This window comes from Podarcis cretensis (genome assembly GCF_951804945.1).
Source record: "Podarcis cretensis genome assembly, chromosome: 8".
Lineage (NCBI taxonomy): Eukaryota > Metazoa > Chordata > Lepidosauria > Squamata > Lacertidae > Podarcis > Podarcis cretensis.
The window spans coordinates 454,985-471,946 of NC_137177.1; the positions used below are offsets into that span (position 1 = coordinate 454,985).

Sequence of the window (16,962 nt, forward strand, 5' to 3'; positions counted from 1 at the left end):
TGAACAGGGCTGCCTTCAGATATCTTCTAAATGTCAGATAGTTGTTTATTTCCTTGACATCTGGTGGGAGGGCGTTCCACAGGCGGGCGCCACCACCAAGAAGGCCCTCTGCCTGGTTCCCTGCAGCCTCACTTCTCGCAGGGAGGGAACCGCCAGAAGGCCCTCGGAAGATGGACCCAGGTGTCCAGGGTGGAGACGCTTCCTCAGGTCTACTGGGCCTTTGAGGCCATTTAGGGCTTTCAAGGTCAGCACCAACACTTTGAATTGTGCAAAGCTCTGATGGCCGCTTCCGCCGCGAGCCCGACGAGAGCCACAAGAAGCCTATGATTCTGTGCCCTTGGCTGGGTGCTGAAAAATGGATTCTTGGCCACCTGGAGGAGGGGGCCGGGAAGGGGGAGAGACTGGCCGTGGGCAACTTAGCCTTTTCTTCTGCCCCCCCCCCTTGTGCAGGGAGTGCAGGCTGGCCTGACCCTCTGCTGCTGCGGGTGGTGAGCCCCTTCTTTGCCTCGGTGGAGAAAGGCACCAGGCTCCCCACCCAGCCTTGGCTCCGGTTGCACCCACTGATGTCTCCCTGGGGAGCCTGGTTCTATCTCCTTATTTGGCAAGAGGCAAAGGATGGCGGTGGGGGGCTCTCCGGACTGCCTCCGGCAGATTCAGTCGTCGTCTTCTTCGGCAATCCCTCGTAACTGAGTAAGATTGTCTTCCATAAACACAGTTAACAATGAGTCCTTAAGTGACTGTGGAGGCCAGTTCTGGATCCACACGTCCTTCCACAGTGGGGACATTGGTTTCCAGGTGGGAGCTTATCAGTGTGGATTCACCAAGCCTGCCTTCCTCTTAGCACGTTTCTCCCTTGTGTCCTGAGTTCAAGTGTCTTCAAAGCCCAGGACACCTTTGGTCAAGGCTGTTCTCCAACTGGAGCGCTCACAGGCACCAGTGTTTTCCAGTTGTTGGTGTTAATACTACATTTTTAAAGATTTGCCTTGAGAGCATCTTAAAACCTCTTTTATTCACCACCAACATTACACTTTCAGTTTTTAAGTTTGGAGTAGTGCTTTGGAAGACGATCATCAGGCATCTGAACCACATGACCAGTCCAACAAAGCGGATGTTGAAGAATCATTGCTTCAACACTGGTGATCTGTGCTTCTTGGGCTGGGGAGGGTGCCACATAATTGGCCCCAGGCCCAATGGGGCGACCTCAGGAAGGGGCAGCCCACGAGACCCTGGCAAGGTGGAGGCAGGGATGCTATCTCTGGGTGGGTGGAGGCAAAGGGTTAACCTGCCTCCCAGCCACCAGCCTAGGAAAAGGGGGTGTGGGGTTGACAGGCAGCAGCTGGAATTCACCCCCCCCCCAGGAGGCAATGATGGCCACTGACTTGGGATGGCTTTGAAATAGGAAGGGAGTTTGTTCTTGTGGGTTTCCCTGTAATGGGTATTTAATTAGCCACTGGGTATCGTCGTCTCCCCCCCCCCCCCCCGCTCTTCCTATGTTCAGCTGGTATCACTTGTCCAGGACCACTTCTCTCTTGCACCCTCACTTCCATACTTGGTTTCCCAGACTCGCTTTCTGAATTTGCAACCTGGCGGCTGATTGCTCATCCAACCCTCCTGCTCAACTCTGGCTGTCACAGCAAGGGTTAATACACTGCCTCCTCGCTGGATAAGTGGGCAGATGCCGCCGCCTGGTGGCTGCAGGAGGTGCTGCACCCCACTAGGCTTCTTCCATTCTGGCTCAGGAAGAAAAAACTCTCAGCACCTTCAACTGTGTCCGGCCCCCCACCCCCAAATCAAGCAAGTGTCGGGGTGCAGAGAAGGTTTGCACAAAGCAACGGAAGGATGGCTCTGAGGCAGAGCGTCACCAGATGCTGGGGACACTTAAGGCCAGACGCTTCAATTTTTCTAATGCAAAGGCTTTTGAAAATGCAAATCACATGCTCCTAGCAGTCTGGTAACAGATGGGATGAGCCCAGGCATGGAAGAGGAAGAAGCTAACCCCTTCTCTTTTCCACGCAGGCCTGAGGAAAATCCCACTTCCAGATCCAGGGTTAATTTCTCCTTTCACACCTGCTACAGACCACTTTAATTATCAGCCCAAACACCTGATAGAATCTGCATTTAAAAAGAAAAACGTTTTTAAACAATGCAAGCAGCCAGTGGGGTTCCCCACCAATTGGTACTGGGATCTTTTATTCATGATAGGTCTGAAGGTGGCAGGCAACTCCAAACTATTTGCAACCGGAATAAAAGCAGACTGGGAGGGACGCTCCATGCTGCACGGATGTCTGGCACAGCAGACGGGGAGCTGCCTTGGGACACGGGACTTGGCCAAAGCGATGCTCACTGGGGCAAAATAACCCCATTGTACAGGTTCCTGGGAGATCAGATACCATCACTGTGTGAGATCTTGGGGTCACAGTGGATAGCTCAGGGAAAGCATAAACCCCAAGTGCAGCAACTTTGAACAAGGCTAATTTCGTATTAAGGAGCATTAGGGAAGGGACAAAAATAAGACTGCCAGTATGATATGGTTCCTCGCCATCTTGGGGCAAAGTGAGTGGGGGCCACCCAGTTCTACCCTGGGCCCATTGTTGTTCAATGTCTGTATAAATGACTTGGATGAAGGAATTGAGGGGATGCCCATCAAATTTGCAGAAGACACCAAACTGGGAGGGGTAGCTAATGCCGGGGATGACAAGATCAGAATTCAACATTACCTTAACAGATTGGAGAACTGGGTGCAAGCTAACCGAATGATTTCCAGTAGGGACAAATGTAAAGAACCTTAGACAAGAAGAACCAGATGCGCCAATATAGGATGGGGGACACCTGGATTACTAGCAGGACATGTGGAAAGGATCTCTGGGTCTCGGTGGACCACAAACTGAACATGAGTCCACAGGGTGAGGCAGCAGCAAAAAACCCCTAATGCTGGAAGTCTAGTGTCCAGGTCAAGGGACGTCATAGTCCCACTCTATTCTGACACTCTGTCCAGTTCTGGGCGCCCCAATTAAAGGAGGAACACGTGCAGAGAAGGGCGACCAAGATGACCAAGGGTCAGGAAACCAAGCCTGATGAGGAACGGTTGAGGGTGTTGGGAATGTTTAGCCTGGTAAGAGACTGAGATGGAGATATGAGAGCCATCTTCAAGTATCTACAGGTGAAACTCGAAAAATTAGAATATCGTGGAAAAGTTCATTTATTTCAGTAATTCAACTTAAAAGGTGAAACTAATATATGAGATCGACTCATGCCATGCAAAGCGAGATAGGTTTCTACTTCTCAGAGGTCCAATCTTGCTCAATTTGCAATCCTTGTTTTGCTGATTTCCGTGAATATTCTAATTTCCTGAGATTGTTAATTTGGGGTTTTCATCAGCTGTACGCCATGATCATCGCAATGATAACAAATCAAGGCTCTACGTATCTCACTTTGCATGTCATGAGTCTATCTCATATATTAGTTTCACCTTTCAAGTTGAATTACGGAAATAAAGGAACTTTCCCACGATATTCTAATTTTTTGAGTTTCACCTGTAGAGGGCTGTCCCATGGAAGAGGGAGCAAGCTTGTTTTCTGCTGCTCCGGAGAGTTGGCTCTGAACCAAAGGCTTCAAGTTACAAGGATGGGGATTCAGACCAAGCCCTGGGAAGACTTTCTGGCAGCAAGAGGTGCTCCACAGGGGAGGGAAGAGTCTCCCTTGGGGGGTTGTGGCCTCTCCTTCCGCGGAGGTTTTCAAGCAGAGGCTGGAGGGCCACCTGTCAGGGAAGCCTGAGCTGAGATTCCTGCATAGCAAGGGGTTGGACTAGAGGCCCCTTGGGGATCCCTTACAACTCTACCGTTCTATGATAATGCCCTGAAACAAATCTTATTACGTTGGAATGCTTTGAGCATCTCTGTAGACCTGAGAAAGGGGCCACCCAAGCGACGAGGGGCTGGAGCACTTTCCCTTTGAGGCAAGAGGACAATATTTAATGCACAGAATCCACTGTCCCAAAACATCGCTCTGGTTCCAATATAGGATGCCATCAAAATAAAACAATCATGGAGACGGGGGAGGTCTGTCCAGTGGCTCATTAAGTCACGATAGCTATGCAGAACCTCCATATTCAGAGGAAGTCTATCTCCACATAGCAGATGCTGGAGTGGGGGAGCCTGTTGCCTTCGTGTCCTGTGGCTGGGCCAGGTGGACCTTGGCCTGAAGGGGTGGGACCTGGCGTGGTTGGAGCCGCTTCTCCTCTGGCGTTGCAGAAGGCAACAGCAGCCAGCTGCCCCCCACTCTCTTTCAGCAAAGACCCCCCTCAATTCGGCTCCTGGCCAAGCCCCTCCCTCTCCTTGCTGCCTGCCTGGGCCCTTGAGCCCCTGGGCAAATGGGGCTGCCTCTCCTCGTCACCCCAGGACCCCGCAGGTCCAACCTCTCTAGGGACGTTGAGCAGGAAGGCCGCAGCCACACCGGTGGAGCTGAGGAGGGGCGCGTGGGCAGGCGGATGCTCTATAGGTCTTTGGGCACAGGTCGCTGGTATTCCTCCATGATGCGCAGGACGTCATCCAAGATGGAGGGGCCCAGGTCCAGGTCGAGGCGCAGCAGGGACTCCGAGCGAGGCAGGGGGGCTGCTCCCCCACAGGGGCACTCCTGGCTGCTCACGGCGCGGTACCCGCTGTCCCCCACAAAACAGCTGCCTTCTGGTGGGGGGGCCGAGAAGGAGACGGAAGAGGCCAGTGGCTCGTAGTGGGGGGCAGCCGCGGCAGAGAAGGAGAAGCCCTCGGCAGCGCTGGCACAGCCCACCGACATGGAGCGCCCCTGCCCCCCGCCACTGGGCATCTCCTCCAGGTGGAGGCGGGGGGGCTTGGGGGGTGCCTGGTCCTGGGTGCCACTGAAGGCGGGCAGGGAGACAGCGCTCTTCAGGAGGGTGCGGTAGCCGCCCCCACTCCCCGGGGAGCCCCCGCAGCGGCCCAGGCGGGGCAGCAGGTCGTACTTGCCCTGCAGGAAGGAGAGCTCCCCAAACATGTCGCCCTCCCCGTCCAGGCCGATGTGGGCGCTGTGGCGGAAGTCGCCCAGTGGGGGGCTGATCAGGTCGCTGGAGAGCACATCCCGCAGGCGCAGCTTCCGGCCCCGCTTGGGGGTCGAGGTCTTCAGGTAGATGGGGGTCTTGGCTGGCATCTCCGGGGGGGGGGGGGCGCAGGGAGTCACCCTCAGCGGCTGGGCTGGCTGCGCCCTCAGGTCAAAGGCCGCTGCTCCCAAGAGGCTCCTCGGAAGGCCAGCTGATGACGTGGCTGGGAGGGGCCTTTTTTCACAGGACTGGCAGGTGCCCCTTCCAGGGCCACCAGAAGGCGGCGGCGGTGACTCCTCCCTGGCGCCAGACACCTTTCTTGGGCCTGGAGCTCCTCTGCTCAGCTGCCCCTTGCCCTGGGAGGCATTTTGAGAGCTGTGGGAGGAGCAAACAGGCACAGGTGAGCCTGGCAGAGGCCGAAGGGATCTGTCGCCAGTGCCCATCTGCACACACATCCCCTTCCTTGTGGCTTTCTGACTGGGGACCATTCCCAGGCCAGGGGTCCGTGCTCCACATCCTGCTCTCATCCCTGCCAGCAAAATGTAGGCAGCCACATCCATCTGCCCAGGCTGGGCAAGGAGGGGGTGGGAAGCAGGGAAGGCACAGGCCTGACTCTTCTCCCAGCTAATCTGGGGCTGAGCCCTGCTATGGGGAGAGTAGGGGTGTGGGTGGGTGGCACTGTGGTCTAAACCACTCAGCCTCTTGGGCTTGCTGACTGGAAGGTCAGCAGTTCGAATCCCCACGATGGGGTGAGCTCTGTCCCAGCTCCTGACAACCTAGCAGTTTGAAAGCATGCCAGCGCAAGTAGATAGGTACCGCTGTGGCGGAAAGGTACATGGCATTTCCGTGCACGCTGGCACTCATCACAGTCCTCCGTGCGCCAGTGGCAGTTTAGTCCTGCTGGCCACATGACCTGGAAAGCTGCCTGTGGACAAACGCCGGCTCCCTCGGCCTGAAAGCAAGATGAGTGCCGCACCCCATAAGTTGCCTTTGACTGGACTTAACCATCAGGGGTCCTTTAGCTTTACCTATGGGGAGACTGGAGGCTGCTGGTTTCTAAGGCTCCCCTCCCAGCCAGTCAGTCGAGGAAGAAAGCCAGCCAAAGCACAGCCCCCCCCCCCCGACCTCTGGTGCCCAGCCAAGGGCCATGACCTGCCCTGCTTTGAGGCTGGAGTCAGCCTCAGGTACCCAGAGGCCACAGCAGGAGCCCTGGGCAGAGGAGGGCAAGCTTGGCCTTTTGGTGTGGCCTGGAGCTGGCAGGGATGGAGGCAAAGGGCTTCCTTCCCCCAGTGGGACAGAGAGCCTGGCCTCCTCCAGTCGCTGGGCTGCTCTGCCAGGCAGCAAAAGCTGCTTGCCTCAGCCTCGTACCCTCAAAGGGCTGGGAGGGAAAAGGAGCGCCGACCCCCCAAGAGTCTGGGTGAGCAGCCTGCTGTCATTGCAAGGAGCCGCTGGGGATTCTTATTGCTGTTTGGGATTGAAAATGTTATCAGAAAATAAGGAGGGATGGATGTTAATGAACTGCTGTGTGCAAATGCCTCAAATGAGCAGGCAGGCAAACAAGGACGCCTGTCCCCTCTTTCTCCCTCACCCCACGGAGAGGCTGAAAGGTTATCCAAGGAGGAGGTCAAGGGAAGAGCTGGAGGGATGGAGGGAGACCCCCGAGGGATGGTGCATCAGACCAAGGGCAGTGCCAGGGTCACCCCCCCCCGGCTGACCCCAGATGCGTCTGGAATGATTTATGGACCCTCTTGGCCCAAAGCACTTCAGCAGCAGCAGCAGCAGCAGCAGCAGCTGAGATCAATAGTGCAGCAGCCAAGCAGGAAAACTGGCCTGCCGGTCCGAGGGGGTCAACAGGCAGGGAAAGGAGCAGCCATGAATAACCTGCTGCCAGGTGACTGGGGCACAGGGAACCTCTTTGCCACGCCCACCAGCTGGCTCAGGGGAGAAGCGGCTCTCCTCACTTGACCCCAGTGCCAAGGCTGCTCCCCTAGGGCTCCCCCCAGAGCAAGACAGGCAGACCTCAGAGATTCCCGGGAGATACAGGTATTGCAGCGCCCATAAACAAGCAGCCTCCTGCTCTGCAAAGGGCACCCTGGCAACTCAGAAGTGCACCCAAGGGCCCCTCCTCAGGAGTCGGGAACCCACCAATCTCCAATGGCAAGGAGGAGGAGGAGGAGGAGGAGGAGGAGGAGGAGGAGGAGGGGAAGTCTCAGGGCTCTGCCAGCCAGCCGGCCTGCCCCTCCCTCAGCCTCCTTGCCAGGGCTCAGAGATGCCTCCTAGGCCAGCCCCAGAGCGGCACTTGCTCCCTTATGTAACAGGCTTATCGTGGAAATCAGTTTCCTCTGCCCTTCTTCTGATCTTGCTCTCTGAATAGCCGCTCCCCGACAAATCCCAAGTCTGGATGAGGCCCTGGCTCCTCTGGCAAGTGGCACAAGACAAGGAGAGGAGGAGGACGGGCCCTCTGGAGTTTCTGCCCCTCCCCAAGGGAGCAGGCAAGGCTTGACCTCTTCCCTACCTCCCTGCACATCTCTGGGTACACATGTGGGGAAGGGTGCGTTCGCCAAACGAGGCCTGACCTCACCACAAACTCCTGCCCCAAGTTGGCCACCCGACAGCAATGCCTTCCAGTGAGCCCCTTCCCCATTTAAGGCTCACCTGCGGAGCCAAAGAGAGATGGGGAGAGAGGTGACCGAGTGCCCAAGCCCTGAGCATCTCCGCAGGTGAGAAGGGAACCAGGAAGAGCAGCAGGGGTCTGTGGGGGCCGGGAAATGTGCCCCCTCTGCTCTGCTTTCGCCCAGATGTTTTGGATGACAACTCCCAGCCACCCGGCTGGCATGGGGCCAACAGTGGCCGGGGGGGGGGAGGTGCTGGGAGTTGGAGGCAAACAACATCCGGAGGGCAGGAAGTCAAGGAGTCAAAGGACCAGACGAGATGGTGGGGTTGCTGTTTCTGCCCTTGCAAGGGGCTTGGGAAAGGGACCCCCTCCCTCCTGCTTCCTGCCCGCCTGCAGCCTGCCAACCCCTTTTCCCTCCTTGCACCCAGGGCTGAGTCCCACACCCCCATCTCTCTCCTGCTGCCCTGCTTCTTGGCAGGCTCCCCACCCTCCCAGCTCCATCCTCCGAGGGTTGCACTTGCCTGGAGCTGCCCAGCACCTTCTTGCTCCGCGCTACACCGAGGGAGCCTGTGAGAACACCCAGCCCCAGTCCGAGGAGGAGTCTGAGCCGGCCTCTGACGCAAAGCCAAAGCCCAGCTTAGGCCGCCTCGTCCCCCCCCCCTCCTTCCCAGAGGGGCTGCAGACAGGCGCTCCGCCCAGCCCAGCCCAGCCAGCGCAGAGAGGCTCTGTTCACATGGAGGGAGAAGAAGAAAACATCACCCCTTTGCTGCACAAATCAATGGCAGCAAGCTGGTCTCCCCATGGCCCTGGGGAGAAGCAGGAAGGGACAGGATGCGGCAGCTGGTCCAAGAGGCCAAAGGGCCACAGCGGAAGAAGCACAGGCCAGAGAGAGAGAGAGAGAGAGAGAGAGAGAGAGCAGGAGAAGTATATAAAGTTATGCAGGGCCTAGAGAAAGTGGAGGGAGAAAAAAAATTCCCACTCTCTCCTACAGTGCCGGGTTTACGTATAAGCTAAACAGGCTATAGGGACGCGGGTGGCACTGTGGGTTAAACCACAGAGCCTAGGGCTTGCCGATCAGAAGGTTGGCGGTTCGAATCCCCACGATGGGGTGAGCTCCCGTTGCTCGGTCCCTGCTCCTGCCAACCTAGCAGTTCAAAAGCACCTCAAAGTGCAACTAGATAAATAGGTACCACTCTGGCGGGAAGGTAAACGGCGTTTCCGTGTTCTGCTCTGGTTCGCCAGAAGCGGCTTAGGCCTGCTGGCCACATGACCCGGAAGCTGTACGCCGGCTCCCTCGGCCAATAAAGTGAGATGAGTGCCACAACCCCAGAGTCAGCCACAACCGGACCTCATGGTCAGGGGTCCCTTTACCTTTACCTAGGTTAGGGCCCCACTCTCTATTGAGGCCCCCCCAAAAAAATTAAAGAAAAAACAACACTGGATGTACATTTCCAAAATATAAGGTAACAACAAATAAAATAAAACCTACATCCAGCAACAGTGTTTTGTGTTGTGTAGACTCCTATGATGTAAGGAATATTATTAATATTAATTAATTAATATTAATAACAAGCTATTATGGGCTGTCCCATGAATCCGCTGGATAGAACAGTGGAAGAACGTTGCCTCAGGAGAGTGAGGGAAATTCTCAGGGATGATTATTCACACCCTGGCCAGCACTCAGGCAGAAGATATAGAAGCATGATTAGTTGCACCAACAGGGTAAAGAACAGCTTCTATCCATGGGCTGTTAGGCTGTTAAATGAAAAGATAACAACAGGGCAACTGACTTTTGGGTTTTGTGGGTGTGCGTCAGTAAACGAGGGGAATGAAGACTAAGAAAGCTGAGTGGGGGGTGCTTGTGTAATCTCACTATATACAAGTTGTACAAGTGACAATAAACTATTTCAATAATATACTTGTTCTTAATTGTTTTTCACTATTAATATGCTTCTTCTTAATTGTATTTCAGTTCAACAATTACTTTGATAAAATACACATTTTGTGATGTGCAAACGGCTTGAGATGCCTATGAGGTCCATCAATGACCATCTAGGATATATTCAACACAAAAACCAGCAACAATTTGTTGTTGTCAAAGGACAGCTGGACATAGAAAGGGCCCCATTCCCTTCAGGAGCTGAGGGCCGCATCAAACCTAAGTCCGGCCCTGCTCTCCCAACACCAGCAGAAGCGAATATTGGACAATTCAGGACAGAAAAGTCCTTCTTCACGCAGAGCAAGGCCCTAGATGGCTTTAGGACGGAGGGCGATGGAGGCCGTCTCACCATGGCTCGGCTCTGCCTCCACAGTGAGAGGCAGCGAAGCCACAGGAGGGGAGGGGGGGGGTCTCTCTTTCTTAGCACTCCCCTCGGGGCACCTGGCTATTATTACTACTTGTGACTTATTCCATTTGTATACTGCCCTGTACCTGCAGGTCTCAGGGCCCTTCACAGGAGGGAAAACACAATGTGAAAACACAAAATGCATAATCAAAATAAAAACAGGAACAACCCAATAACCCCCAAAGGCCTGGTTAAAGGAGACCATTTTTGAAAGGCGCTTCTGAGAGAGCAGGATGCTGGACTGGGTGGGCTCTTGGACGGACTCTGCAGAGGGGGTTCTCTGCTAGGAGCCTCCAAGGTGGGCGAGCGGGAGGGCCTGGCTTGAAAGCAGAGCATGGATATAGGGGGATTAGGAGATGAGAACCAGCAGGACCCTCTAGAGGAATCTCAGGTGGTCAGACGGCTGCTCCACAGGGCCCAAGGGCAGGCCCCCAAATTCATTTAGTACCAGGATGTACGGTCACCTCCCAACCAGGCCTAACAACCAGGGTGATGAAGATCTTGAGGTGGAACATGACTTCAACCGCCCTCTCCTAGAGAGCAACTGGCACATCTGTGTTCCAGCCACAACAGAGAGGTTGGGTTTTTAGACACCTCGGACAACTGTGGCCCAGAACAGTTGGTCACAGAAGCAACTGATGGGAGAGGATCGCAGGTTAATCTGAAGCTGCACCCAGGCCCTCCTGTGCAATGTAAGCCTCGTGCAGCTAGCTGGGAGCAGCCGGTCCCCAGCGCTGCGCAATTCAACGGATACTAAGTGGGAAATGGCCAAGAGAGCCCAACGAGAGTTCCATCTGAGGAAAGTTCCCAAAGATGAAGAAACTGGTAAAAAGGACGTTGCAAGGGAAAGCCAAGGGCGCCAAATTCCTCCCGAAAGCTTTGGGGTTATTTTTTGAAAAGCGGAACAATCAGACTTTAGCCCAAAGAATACTTTTGGGAAAGGGGCCTGTGGTTGGCCAAGACCCAGCAGGCAGCACTTCATTCTAGGGATCTGAGGAAAGGAATTGAAAGCACACCTGCCGACATCAGGCCATTATGCAAATTCAGGGGGTGATTGCATTGGGAATAATGTGTAGAGCTCTGGTTGCCCCCCCTCAAAAGGGACATTGCAGCGCTGCAAAAAGGTTCAGAAAAGGGTCACCCAGATGATCAGGGAGATGGAGCAACTATAATGAAAGGTTTCAGGGTTGGGGGTGGGTAGAAAAAGGCAGGCAAAGAGGTTTCTGAAATGATGAACGGTGTGGAGAACATGGAAGTGTGACTGTTAGCTCCCTGGGGCAGAGACTTGTCCCCTTGTACTTTGTTACATGCCAGGCACAAGGAAAAGAAACAGCCCAGTAGTGTTCCCTGTCTGAACTGGGAGCTGCTGCTCTGAAAGGACTCGGCCAGGGGCCTCTCCCAGGCCGGCCGGCCAAATGCCTTCTGCCTGGAGATGCTGGCTCTGGGCCTACCAGCCAGCTGGGTCCCCTTCTCCAGGAGGGCCTGAGAGACCAGTACGCAAGGAGGCCAGAAGGCCAGGAAGCAGGAGGTGGAAAGCCCACCTGTGGCAGGAGCAGAGTTCAGTCTTGTGCGGACAACCCCCTGCTCCCAGGCACACATCCTCCATGGAGAACGGGGAGTCATGCCAGCGAGGGCCCCTCCCCTCCTCCTGAAGCCATTCCCAGGCTGGCCTCTACCAGTGAAAGATGGGGGGGGGGCGCCACTCCCTCCATGCCCCCCCCCCCCTGGTCTTGCCCAGGGCTCTCCTTCCTTTGCTTTGGGACTTTAAAAGGCAACTATTTAAACCATTTATTAAATTCAGGCATTCACCTGTGATGGATTAACCACGGTTAACCACGATTTGCCGGCTGCTCCAGAAGAAAAACATTTTTAAAAGCCAGATGCAAATGATGTTAACAGTCAATCAATCTACTGGAAATCAGCAGCAACTATGCTTTGATTTGAAATGTCTTAAAGGCAGCTGGATGGACCAGGCTGCAACCTGAGCTGTGAGACAGGCTTGCCAGCAGCCAGAGTGCTAACCACTCTCTTGGCGTGGGGCAGAGGGGTCTGGGTGAGGGTGGTCTGGGCGGGCAGCTCCACCCACTGACCCCTGCAGCCAAAAGCCAGGCCACACCCTCCCTTTCGAGGAAGTGCAGCGCACACAGATTAGCCAGAACACTTTGCCCTGCACTAATCAGCCCCAGGCAATAAAGCCTCTAAGTTCCTGACCCATTTTCACCATAAGCCGATTCACAGCTATTTATAGTGCACACAAACAAGGCTCCCAAGGTCGCCCGTCAATGGGCTGTGTCCCCACTGAGAGAGGAAAGCACAGGCACTCAAAAGCCCAGCCCAAAATGACCAGGGGAACAGAGTGACTCCCCTTTATTTTTTTAAATAATATTTATTACTTTTAAACCTTACAAACAAGAAGAAAAAAAAAAGGAGAAAAAAGAAGGAAAAAAACAAAAGAAAGAAAAAACAATACAATACAATATATAAACAATACACCACACAACATTAACGCATTAAACTAAACAAAACAGAACAAAAACAATTTTAAAACATACATCATACCATTTCAATGCCTTATCTTTCATTCCCTTGTTTCATTGACTTCCTCTCACCTCCCTTTTTGTATTCCACTTCTATTAATTGTTTCAGCAAATCCTTTCCATCTTTCACTATTTTCTGTCATATAAATATCTTAACTTATTTTAACCTTATTTCCATTAATACTATGATACTTATTTATGCTTAACTCCTTATAACACTTCTACTAAGGCCATATAATTTCATTCCAACATTTTTCTAACACTCATTAATTTTACCCTATTTCTATAAATAAACTTTAAACTTTTTCCAATCTTCTTCCACCGTCTCTTCTCCCTGGTCTCAGATTCTGCCAGTCATTTCCGTCAATTCCATATAGTCCATCAACCTGGTGATCTTCTGTCCAAGGCTCTTAACTCTTTTCCAGGTCCCTTCTGCAAATCTTCATATTTATACATACACTTTACTTTGTCTTCTGCTGATCTTGTTCTTAATTTCCTTTCTTTGATGCTGAAGATTAGGTCTCAGGGGAGCTCCAACCTAACAATGTTTTTATTCCTTCTCGACATGTCATCCACATCTCTGTGGTTAAAACTAAAATCCAAAAGATATTTCAGGACGTGTTTCAAAGTCCCTCCAAATCTGCAGGTCCCCACAACTCCAATTTCCTCCTGACCCAGGTCCAGATCCCAAAGGTCAGTAAATCCCTGCATGAGGTGATCTATCCAACTTTCCTTCTCCAGTCCAAGCAGGGTTCCAATCTGACTTTCTCTGAATTCAATCATAGAGGGCAACAACTTGTAATCATCATATAGTATATATAGTATATACTATATGGAACTGGCGGAAATGACTGGCAGAATCCGAGACCAAGGTGAAGAGTCGGTGGAAGAAGACTGGAAAAAAATTAAAGTTTATCTACAGAAACATTGCAAAATTAAGGAATGTTAGAAGGATGTTGGAATGAAGTAATGTGCTTTTAGCAGAAATGATATAAAGGATTAGGTAAAAATGGATTTGTTAATTGGTGAAAGACGAGAATGTAAAATTACAGTATATTAAGATAAATTAATAGGATAAAAACAAAGCGGGAAAGGATTTGCTGAAATATCTAATTGAACTAGAATACAAAAAAGGGAGGTGTGAGGAGGTCAAGGAAATAAGCAAAGGAAAGAAAGTTATGTAAAGGTTTGATCTGTGTTTGGGGTTTTTTAATTGCTTGCATTTTTTCTGTCTTTTCTGTCTTTTCTTGTTTTCTTTTTTCTCTTTGTAATCTTTAAAAGTTGAATAAATATTATTTAAAAACAACAACAACTTGTAATCATCAAATTGCCTCTGTAAGGCTGGGGCTCTCTCCCTCTCCACTTGTATTACTTTAGGTTCAACAACCACAACTTTCTCCCTCGCTTTCTCCACCATTTGGCATGTCAAAGTAGATTCCTGTATCAGTTCCTGAATAGTTTCTGTGTAGATGTTCACTTTTTGTCCCAAATTAGTCACTTTTTGTCCCAAAATATCAATTTTAATATTCATCACGTCCGTCTTCTTGTGGAGCTGTTCCAATGACTCACTTATCTTGCATAGTGCAATCACTAAGGCTTCTTCTGTCGACATTCTCCAGCAATCCAAGGTCAATCTCACGGTTTTCTCTTGCAGCTAGAGATTCCACCAGCCCAACTCTTGTAACAATTTCAAAGGCTCCCTCTAGAGGGAAACAATTTCTGTTTGTATCAATCCTTTTAAGCACAGTTCAAGCAGTAAAATTAGTTTCAAATTTCAGCTACTTTTACTCCTTTTTAAACGCAGAAGGAGACAATGAAAGCAATGTATTTCTCTTATTTAACTAACTGTCACAATCAATGAACTTTCCCAAAAACGTCAGTCTTACTAGCAGCCCATTTCCAGGTTCAGAGCGGTGGTGATCCAACTTTCTTCACTCTCTCCTGCAGGCTTACGCGATCCAAAATTTCCCCCCTCTTCTCCTGCCTCCAAGGGGGGTTTAATGGTTTTAGCCGATGGAAGTTTAATCCTTTACATAGGACTTTCCAAGACTTTAGCTTGCAAATTCTTTGTTTCAATCTATTTACAAAAGGGGAAGGCGGACTTCCTGTTTGAAACCTCCCCGTTTCGGTGCCAAATTAAGACGTTTAAAAATCCAATTTTCCGTTCTACTCATGGGTAGTTGTTTAGAATCAAATTGTCCACAGGAAAAAGTCAGCGCTCTCCGGCAACAGCAATGCGGCGTCACTCCGTGAAAGAAGCAGTCAATTCGAAGCAGCGCGCCGCTCACCCCACATCGCTCCGGATCCCCGAAACCAGGTCTCCCCACGAGTAGGGGAGGCGCAAAAGGTGCCAGCCGAATTCCACGTTCACAGGCTTCTCCCGCCTGCGATTTTTAGTGGGTCTCCGCCTTCGCCGTGGTGGCCAGACCCTGAATTCCACAGAGCAAGTTCCTCCCAATCAGAGGAATTCCGCCATTGCCGGAGGCGCTAACCCGGAAGTCCCCCAGAGTGACTCCCCTTTAAAGGGGACAGCATTTGGGACTTTCCAGCTAGGAGAAAAGGCAAGAGGCTGCAGCATGACAGAAGTTTATAAAATGGAGAAAGTGGATAAAGAACAGCTTTTCTCCCTCTCTCACAAGGCTAGAACTCACAGAAGAATCATAGAGCTGCAGACTTGGAAGGGACCCCAAGGGTCATCCAGTCCAACCCCCTGAAATGCAGGCACGTCAGCTAAAGCATCCCTGTCAGAGGCTACCTGACCTCTGCTTAAAAAGCTTCACGGAAGGCGAGGCCACCACCTTCTGAGGGAGTCTGTTCCACCGCTCCTCATGGACACCAATGCAGTGGTGGAGCAAGCCGATCGGGCGCCTGTGGCGGCACATGTGCCCTGCACCCAGGGGCAGGGACAGCCAGGGCAGGACAGTCCGTGGGGCCTCCAAGGAGTATGCCTGCCTCCTCCCATGTAGCTGCCCTACAGCGGGGGGGGGGGGGGAGGGGCGAGGCAACAGAGTCTGCACGCACCCAAGCCACTACATCTCTCCCAGAAGAGACGCATGTCTCGGGCGCACTGCAGGCCCCACAGTGAATACTGCCTGGCATTTTGTCACCCCTCTCAGTTGGGACACCCAGGGCGGCCAGCCTCCCCTGCACCCCCCCTTCCTCCTCCCCTGCAGCAATGAAGCTGAATGTTGGAATATTCAGCTGAGATAAAAGCACTTATTCAGGCCACGCATAAACTAGGGGATTTGGCTCCCACAGGAGGCAGTCCAGGCAACTTCCAGTTTTTGTGGGAGTTGCATTCCTGGTCCCCATGTGCAGCGGAGGAGCGTGCGTAAGCCTGCCCCACCCCGTTTTGGGGCCATGTCAATTGGGCGCGTGTGAAACGGTCACTGCCTGCAATAGGCATCAAACTTGGTTTCAAAAGAGGATTACACGAATTCAGAGAGGGCTACCGAAGGCCACTAGCTACGATGGCTAAGCTCTGCCTCCATGGTCAGAAGCAGCAATGCTCCCAAATCACAATTCCTGGAAAGCCCAGGGAGAGCGCAAGCTCTGGTGCTCGAATCCTGCTTGCAGGTTCCCATAGGCATCTGGTTGGCCCCTGTGAGACCAGGATGCTGGGGGCTTCGCAGGCCAGACTGTTTCCCCTATTTCTGCAGGTGCAGCCCCATCAACCCAGCGCTGCAGAGTATTCAAGCTTTGTGCTGCCCCAACACAAGCACGCAGGCAGCAAGGAACAAGAAGGAAAGTCTAGCACTTACCCGTCTAGGAGGACGAAGAGCCGAGCAGCTGGCTGGGCTGCCACCGTCAGAGGAGAGGGCAGCGACCGAGGTCTGCAGCTGGTGGCAAGATTGCCCACACGGCCGGGATCTTCAGCCTCCTGTCTTCAATGGGAGATGAGTGGCGTGTTCTTCTGCCTTTCTGAGCTCGGTTCTTTCCAGACCTAAGCTGCAGCAGAGGGTTAGTTTCAACGCTTGACATTCCTGGGGCCTGGAAGCGTGGGAAGCTGCCATTTCCAGGCCACGTATCCAAGCAAAAGGGGCAGGATCACACCCGCCCACCCTCACCTGAGGACTGCCCCCTACTTTACCTGCTGGTGTCAGCCCAGCCTACCCTCAGGGAAAGATTGTGAGGAGCCAGCCTGGCAACCCAGGGACCGCAAGGTGTCCAGAGTGCCTCAGACGGGGATGCTTGAAAAGATTAGACAAATTAACAGAGAATAAGGCTAACCATGACTTCTTCTTCTGGTCACCGCGTCTATGCACCCCCGCCAGTATCAAAGGCAGCATGTGTCTGAATACAAGTTGCTGGAGATGGCAAGCCCAAGGAGGACACCCAAAGGATCCTGGACCAGGCAGGCCAGCAGGTGCTGTTCTGATCCTCAGACAAAGGTACGCCAACGTCTGTGATGCTATG

At 52.6% G+C, this 16,962-nt stretch overlaps 1 protein-coding gene across 1 annotated transcript; it reads right to left on the reverse strand.

Moving 5' to 3' along the window:
* Nucleotides 1-4,274: 4,274 nt before the first annotated feature.
* On the reverse strand, nt 4,275-16,401 carry LOC307221253 (cdc42 effector protein 2-like). The gene is made up of 2 exons (XM_079985656.1): nt 16,308-16,401; nt 4,275-5,425 (listed from the first exon to the last, which is right to left on the reverse strand). The coding sequence occupies exon 2, from the start codon at nt 5,158-5,160 to the stop codon at nt 4,492-4,494; it is 669 nt and encodes a 222-aa protein (XP_079841782.1). The 5' UTR covers nt 5,161-5,425; nt 16,308-16,401; the 3' UTR covers nt 4,275-4,491.
* Nucleotides 16,402-16,962: the final 561 nt, after the last annotated feature.